Source organism: Brachyhypopomus gauderio, chromosome 16 (assembly GCF_052324685.1).
Source record: "Brachyhypopomus gauderio isolate BG-103 chromosome 16, BGAUD_0.2, whole genome shotgun sequence".
Taxonomy (NCBI): Eukaryota; Metazoa; Chordata; class Actinopteri; order Gymnotiformes; family Hypopomidae; genus Brachyhypopomus; species Brachyhypopomus gauderio.
The window spans coordinates 6,513,745-6,521,389 of NC_135226.1; the positions used below are offsets into that span (position 1 = coordinate 6,513,745).

General features: G+C 41.0%; 2 protein-coding genes across 2 annotated transcripts; one reads left to right on the forward strand and one right to left on the reverse strand.

Moving 5' to 3' along the window:
* Positions 1-761: 761 nt before the first annotated feature.
* On the reverse strand, positions 762-4,488 carry hmgb1b (high mobility group box 1b). The gene is made up of 5 exons (XM_076976083.1): positions 4,335-4,488; positions 2,674-2,830; positions 2,381-2,526; positions 2,112-2,286; positions 762-2,030 (listed from the first exon to the last, which is right to left on the reverse strand). Exons 2-5 carry the CDS (start codon positions 2,818-2,820, stop codon positions 1,902-1,904), a joined length of 597 nt encoding a protein of 198 aa, XP_076832198.1. The 5' UTR covers positions 2,821-2,830; positions 4,335-4,488; the 3' UTR covers positions 762-1,901.
* A 765-nt stretch (positions 4,489-5,253) lies between these two features.
* tex26 (testis expressed 26) lies at positions 5,254-7,480 on the forward strand. The gene is made up of 7 exons (XM_076977065.1): positions 5,254-5,474; positions 5,592-5,673; positions 5,829-5,991; positions 6,322-6,454; positions 6,682-6,855; positions 6,986-7,150; positions 7,298-7,480. Exons 1-7 carry the CDS (start codon positions 5,462-5,464, stop codon positions 7,423-7,425), a joined length of 858 nt encoding a protein of 285 aa, XP_076833180.1. The 5' UTR covers positions 5,254-5,461; the 3' UTR covers positions 7,426-7,480.
* The last annotated feature ends 165 nt before the right edge of the window (positions 7,481-7,645 follow it).

Consider the following 7,645-nt stretch of genomic DNA (forward strand, 5'->3'; position numbering starts at 1 on the left):
ATCTTGCGCTGACACTGAGGACGTTTAATAGATGCTCCATGGCTTTATAAAGCTGTTTTTCCAGATTTTACTGTTGGTCGTCTCCCAGCAATCAAAACCAAGGTTTAAATTTGACATCTCAGTGGAAAGCTGCGCATGAGGATTCAGTGGAGGCTTGATTCTCCTAACCTGCTATGAGAGAAACGATGAAACTCGGGCAGAGAGGATGAATATATGCTTAAAACACGTGTAAATTCCACAGAATACCTTACAAAAGGTTTATGACTGCTTTACCACTGAAATTGGTTGAAAGAAGGACAAAAGTAGATTTTCACTTTCACTGAACTAAAGGAAAAACGTCAGATTCTCACAGGTTTGTAAGCACATATAAGTTTAACTGGTCATGTCTGGGTTGTAACAATCCGATCATTTCAAATCAAGTTTGCATTAAATCAGCATTAGACACTGCATTAATCTAATTTCATGTTAAAATCTTTAAACAAACTATGTGGAATACACTTGATTCCACTTCTGATTACTATCGAAATTCTTGCAGTCTTTGTACTGTAATTATACTAGTTGTAATCTGATTACATCATTGCTGCATTCATATTTCATGCGTTTAATTTTATCACGAAACGCAGCCACTAGATGTCGCTGTACATACGAAAACACAAAACCCCCAAATCTGGGTTTTATTACCCCATTTATTACCCATTGCTGGAGAATGTTGTTCCTTGTATTCTACCTAAACAATTGGAAAATTATTCATAAAGAGAATGTGTACATAATGCACTTTAATGGAGTGAAAAATCACATTTATATTTCTCAACGCACTCCCTCAGACGGAACGTGCTCATTTGTTGAAAACAGATCCACAATGAATGTTACTATGCACTAGCAAATGTAGACACCATTTCCACTTTAACACCAAAGCCGCAACAATGACCCACCTTTGGTAGGAATCTAATAACGTGTAAGAGCTGCACATATGTGTTCATCTTAGGAGGGATCACTTGTCATTTCTTATAGAGACAAATATCTGTACACAGTGAGTAGTACTTTTGTGTAAATTATGGGCAGCATTAGGCCTTTTTGAGAACCCAGCAGTCAAAGACAGACCAGTTTTGTGACTGTAAATAAAAATAAAATAAAAAATAAAAAACAATAAAACTAGAGCTAGATGGAACAGCCCATCTCTGAAATCAGTTGTGTGCATGCAACCCACCTAAAACTTGCTTATCTCTAATACTAATGTGGCAAACATTTCTTAACTGCTACTGCATAACTGCAGTAAAACTACATAAATGCAGTAAAACTGTCAAACTACGCATAAAAAAAATTATTTAGCACCTCTCAAACCTAAGGCCACTTGTTATACATTACAAAAAAGAAAAATAACAAAATCTGTAATATATACTCTACTTAACATACTAACGCAAGCATATGAACACATGGAAAACATTTCTTAAAAAAAAGAAAGAAAATGTTTATTTCAGACACATTCGTGAATGTCAAACAAAGCTGCATTCTTGTAATTAGAGTGGTATTCAAAGTACAGTTAAAGGACCTTATGACAGCAAATACGAAAAATATTTTATAAACTAATATGACAATGCACTACAGATCTACATAAACCAGATAATTGTGCTATGCACCTTCAGACAAACAGCTGCTCTCCTCCACCTTAAACTGTTCCAGGCAAGAACTACCACTAACCAAAAGGGGGGTGGGGGGGGGGGGGTAGACCGAAGACACATAGTGTTAACTTTACAAAAGGAGAATAACACTGTACATCTTAAAAACGTTTCATATACACAGCCTAACAATTCTTGTTTCTGCTGTATTAGGTTTGAGGATGCGAATCGTGTACAATTGGGTTTATGGCATGAACAAGAAGAAAGGCTCCGTCAGTAGCTACTCTACTCATCATCCTCCTCATCATCATCCTCCTCGTCATCTTCTTCATCATCTTCACCATCATCTTCATCCTCCCCAGGACCCTTTTTGGACAAACCCGCAATTCCTTTTGTGCGGTACACAGCGATATCCTGAAAAGGAATTGGTAAGCATGTGAAGTACCAACGTTTTGCACTCGCAGGTGATTCTAAGAACCACAGAGGTGCCGTTACCTTGTCATACTTCTCCTTCAACTTGGCTGCCTTCTTCTCATAAGGCTGCTTAACTTCTGCCGATGAGCTGTTCCACATCTCGCCAAGCTTCTTCGCGATGTCTCCGATAGACAGGCCTGGGTTCTCACCCTTAATCTTAGGGCGGTAGTCACCGCAGAAAATGAAGAACGCCGACCTGAATGATGAGACAACGTGCATGAGGTTTGTGGACTATTCCAACAGTAGAGAGAGAAGCAGTCTGGATTGGTGTGACTACGGCGTTCACATACGGGGGTCTCTTTGGGGCATTGGGGTCCTTAAACCGCTTCTTCTTTTCACCTTTGGGAGGGACGTAATTCTTCATTTCCCTTTCATAACGAACCTTATCTTGTTTCGCCATATCTTCAAATTTGCCTTTCTCTTTGGATGTCATTGACTGTGGAAAGAGCATGCAGTGGTTGAAAAAGAAGAAAAAAAAAAGGAAAGGAGGCATCAGTCAATCTTAAAAGCACTTCCATCTGAATGGAAGAAATCACTACAATTCACAGCTGAAACCGACAGAATTTCATAAGTCAGAAAATACCTTCCATCGCTCTGAACATTTCTTGGAGAACTCAGAGAAGTTAACACTAGCATCTGGATGCTTCTTCTTATGCTCCTCACGACAGGTCTGCACGAAGTAGGCGTAGGAGGACATCTTTCCTCTGGGCTTTCTTGGGTCTTTAACCATCTTGCTGAGTCTTTAAAAGAAGTTACGGTATTAATGACACTATGGAAAAAAGTAGATACTGTCACCTGTAACTTTTAAGCTTAAGACACATTACATGTAACAATTCCTGCTACAAATTTAACTAAATTGTTCATTGCCTTATTGTACATAAAACTATTTAAAGTATAATAATAAATAATAAAGTCTTTTGTTTTTCATAAACTTTTATTTTCAAACATTATGTATGTAGATACAGCAACATAATTTAATAATGCAAGACTTATAATGATTAAGTAATAAACAATGCACAATGTACGTCTTGAGACTATGGTGAAAGACAAGGACGACCTCTAATCTAGAAACGCAAAGCATAAATTATATTAAGGCTGTATTAAAAATTATGTTTTTGTATATTCTGTATTTTTTTAATGCATATCAAGAGATGAATACGTATCATCAAACAAGTCAACGCATATAAAACCAGGGCAGACTTGACCACCCCTACAACAAAAATATTTCTTCTTCCATTTTGAAAAAGGCGTCTTCATGAGAGAAAGTCCCCCTCAATCGTCTCCTCCCACATTCCCAAGTTATTCCTCAAGCCTAAATAAATCGTCTTCAACGGCTTTCGTGATCCCGCTCCGCTCCAGATATGATCGGTTCTCCTATGAGGAACTTCCTCGGCGTGGACGTGGTGTGTGTGCTCCAAGCACTTTGCAGTGGGAGTGAATGTGTCTCAGAATGGCCGTCTGCAGCTCACACTAATATGGCTTCCTGTCTTTATGTCTGCAAGGCAAATCCACATACGGGCCACCACAATAACACTCCGGCCCGTTTTATCTCATCCGTTTAATTGTGAAGAAGAAGAAAAAAACATTAAAGTTAAAACGGAATGCAAAATAAACGGGACAAAGACGGGTGGTAAAAAAAAAAAGATAAACAATGTAAAAATGCGTGTTGGTGAAGGGAGCCGTGAAACGTCACCCCATCCCCCGCCGCGCACTAAACGCAGCGATGCTCCCCACATCCTTACGCAGCCATGTTACAACACTGACAACACACAGTCCGTTTTCTGAAACGCGTTAATGGAGGGAGGGGGGAGAAAAAAAACAAGAAAAACAAAAAAAAGTGCGTCAAAATGCGACGCAGGTCCGAGCAATTCTACACACGTCCATTTTGAACGCGGGTGACACATTACTGCTGCGTTCGAGCCGGAGTGTAGCTTAGCCCATACACAATAGCTTAGCCTAGCCTAGCCTAGCATCGTTAGCGCGCCAGCGGGATCCCAAAGTCAAAGAGCTTAGCTTAGCCTAGCCTAGCCTAGCATCGTTAGCGCGCCAGCGAGAGCCCAAAGTCAAAGAGCTAGCAGCTAGCTAGGCTAGCGCTGAGGTGTTACATCTAGCGGGGCTGGCTGTGCCGAGTTCAGTTTATTTGAAATAAATATATGTTATGTATATACAGCCGGCTATATATATATATAAATATTTATAAATATATAACCGAAAACGTTGTGAAGCCATTTTTTTTTTACTCACCAAGGAGAAGCCTTCAGTAGCGGGCTCCCGTGTAGACGGCTGACTGGATAATAGACTGAAGTACAATAACACCGTCGCGCGCTCTTCCGAGTGCGCGTTCGCCCTTCTGCCCGAGAGAAACGAGACTCCAGTCGCGAGTCCCCATTGGCTACCGCCAAGTTTACGAGCCTCCTGATTGGCCCCGGCCGCTCTATAGCCGATACAAGAGGCGCGAGGGGGTTGGTCGCTTTTTCGAACGGACGTCATGTTTTGAATGGCGCGTTAATATGAACGGAGTCGGTGCCGCGATGCACGTCCAGGCGCTGATTTATAGTGGAGTCAGCGTGTTACACAGTGCTTGAAGCAAATATATCACTGAAAAACAAAAAAAAACATCAGATTAAACGTCAGCATGATTTCTTACAGAACTTACAGAAAAAAAATGTTTTTTGAGTGCTGTGAAGCTGTGAATAAATCTTATTTTTATTTATTATTATTTATTTTGGGGGGAGTGGAGGGGGGCTGGGTGTACATTTGTCGCTCTCCATCAAAGGTCTGAGATGGCTAGCCCAGTTACACTGCTATCGTTATTACAGCAGAACAAACAAAAGCAAACAACAAAAAAGACTATTATTAAATTATTACTGGCTTTCATGCTTCGCCGATTCTGTTGACATTCGACTAAATGTGTATTTGTAACAATGGGTCACGTATTGGCTGTAAAGGTTTTATTCCGAAAAAAAAACAGATCTTTATACAGCCGTTGTGCGGGCTTCCAAGTCGGTGCTATCACGACATGTGCGAGTTACATTGTGAAAGTCAATACCAGACATGTAACTTCCCGATTTTACCACTGGGAGGCGCCAGTCACCACACTGCCCAGTGCTCTAGCACCTGGAGCGCCAGTGTTGTGCGGTCTCCCTTAACAACGCCGACGTCCCTGGCTCGCATTATTACAATGGAACTTTTTTAGTGTGCGTGTGTGTGTGTGTGTGTGTGTGTGCGTGTGTGTGTGCAGAAACAATCGTCGTTTGCCAGAAGTTCTCTGGCATTTAACCTTAACCTAGTCAAGGCGTTTAGGGAGAACACGAAGCAAAACTTTTGCTAGAGGTAGTTTATGTCTGGCAGAAGAAGACCAAAACAGAAACATGGCAAGCTCTGGTTAGTTGTTCCAAAATATTTTAAATATTTTTACGTTTTACCCAATCGTTCCGTTAGGTTGATTATGACGGTACTTTAAATAGTGTTATTAATAGTATTGTGATTTTTTATTTTAAGATGTGAAAAAATGGGACCCATATGAGACCTCACAGGAAAGACACTTTGTGTATAGATGCAACTCATCAACTCCAGTTTTACGGTAGGCCTCCCCTCTAGAATCATCAATTACACACATATTAGTAGTGCAAGCCTTATGATTGCAGCTTTAGTGTAATTTACTCTAAAACATCTTATATATGGGGTGGAGTGCATCTTACTCTCAAAATATCAAATTCTTATACTTTCTGTTGTAAGACCTCTGACATCTAAGGTGTATGGAGATTCATATTCTGTAGCTGATCCCGTGGGTGTGACTGCATATAGCGAGGACTTTTGCTGGAAGCCACCATCTAAGCCTGCCAGCATCCATACTGGATCTGCCTGTGGCAACATGAGAAACAACCCACACCCAAGCCAGGTGAAAAGAGAGAGAGAGAGAGAGAGAGAGAGAGAGAGAGAGAGAGAGAGAGAGAGGGGTGTGTGGGGTGAGAGAGCTTAGCTGTTTGGAGTCTTTGCATGTGTTGTGAGGAACATTTGCAAGAACTACATTTTATGAAACCCTTTGACTTACCTGGATTTTTCTTATAGATGGTATGCACATGATAAACAACATATTTGACAAACTCATATTGTATATTGCGCACAGAGATACTTGTGTATATCCTAATGCATGTCATAATGGTATCTAATTCTCAGATGCTAACATAACTTAGACTACCAGCAGTTCCTTCTTGTTCCTCATCTCTAGGCTTTCATGGTATGGAGACTTCCACCTGGGCTGAAGCCTTGTGAAAACCCTCCATCTGAGGAGGAGGTTCGAAACTGTCTGTCAGCTCAGTACAAATCCACCTACAGGACTGATTTTCTGGGCATACCTCAAGGTTGGACGTGTCCCTTAATTAAATAAGCTCTTTGCTGAATTCTTGAAAACATGTATGCTAAAATAGTAAACGAAAACCAAAAAATTTGGCCAATGGTGTAACAGTCCACCTGTGTACTATATTCATATTGTGCTTTCAGTTTTGCCCGTATTGGTTTTTTAATGTGTCAGTGAGCCTGCTGTCTCACCCAAACTTTCAGGTGATTCAATGTTCTGGTTTCATTGCAGGGATGGTGACGAACCGCACAGAGCTCGCTCCTAAGACACAACCTGATGTCCCCCAGTACGTCCAAACTGAGATGAGGTTCAACTACCGCAAACCCGCTCAGAAGGCAGAACTTCAGGGAAACACTTCCCGCTATGGGTGTAATGTCCTGCATAGGATTGCACCGAAGGGTATAGGTGAGCTTTAGATCACTGGATTTCCATCTGAAACAAAGGTCAATTCAATGCAATGTGGAAATGGAAATGTGTTAAAAACCAATGTAATGTTATTTTGGTATGGAGTCCTCCATGTCATCTTATGTTTTAGTTCCCACAGTTGTTCAGAAGCACATCACTGACCAGGACAGCAGGAGGCAAATGACCACCTACTACAGACATTTTGGAGGTCAGTTCACTGACCTCTCATCTTCAGCGCTCCAGTCCCTCATGCCTGAAGAAGTCCAGCACTTCTACAAGCACTTACCTGATAAAGGTGAGCAGGAAGAAAACAGCCTTCTAGGCCTGAGGTGCATTGTTTACCATACTGTCCATGTGGCATACATGATGATCCATTCTAGGACAGTGCATTTCTGAGAAGATGGCAGAGATTGTGTTTGACTTCTTTCTATTTATTTTCTAGTGGCACAGACATTCATGCAGAGATCCCACAGTTCCACCCTTAATAGAACAAGAGCAAAGGAACCAGTGACGATCGTACCTTCTCCCCCAGTGCTGGACAGGATGTCTTCCTGGCCCGGCCCACTGTGAACGTAACCTTCATGACTGGGTGTATGTGTGTAATAAAATGATAATAGCTTCCCAATGCACTGAACTCTGTTTGGATGTCCAAAGGATGATGGGTATTCATACACATTTTAAAGTATACCAGAAATTTAAACTGTTTTGAAATATAATGATTTGGTTTCTGAGGTTAACAAGTCCTACAGTTAGATTAGTCTATTCAACATAAATCCAGTGATACAAATAT

What these genes read in the sequence shown, in the direction of transcription:
- hmgb1b (XM_076976083.1), bottom strand. Translation starts at nt 2,820, where the DNA reads ATGGTTAAAGACCCAAGAAAGCCCAGAGGAAAGATGTCCTCCTACGCC. An exon ending in AATGTTCAGAGCGATGGAAG is followed by an intron (nt 2,527 to 2,673) that starts GTATTTTCTGAC and finishes CTCTTTCCACAG; the next exon opens with TCAATGACATCCAAAGAGAA. An exon ending in TGAAGGAGAAGTATGACAAG is followed by an intron (nt 2,031 to 2,111) that starts GTAACGGCACCT and finishes ATTCCTTTTCAG; the next exon opens with GATATCGCTGTGTACCGCAC.
- tex26 (XM_076977065.1), top strand. An exon ending in TCATCAACTCCAGTTTTACG is followed by an intron (nt 5,674 to 5,828) that starts GTAGGCCTCCCC and finishes TTCTGTTGTAAG; the next exon opens with ACCTCTGACATCTAAGGTGT. An exon ending in GATTGCACCGAAGGGTATAG is followed by an intron (nt 6,856 to 6,985) that starts GTGAGCTTTAGA and finishes CTTATGTTTTAG; the next exon opens with TTCCCACAGTTGTTCAGAAG.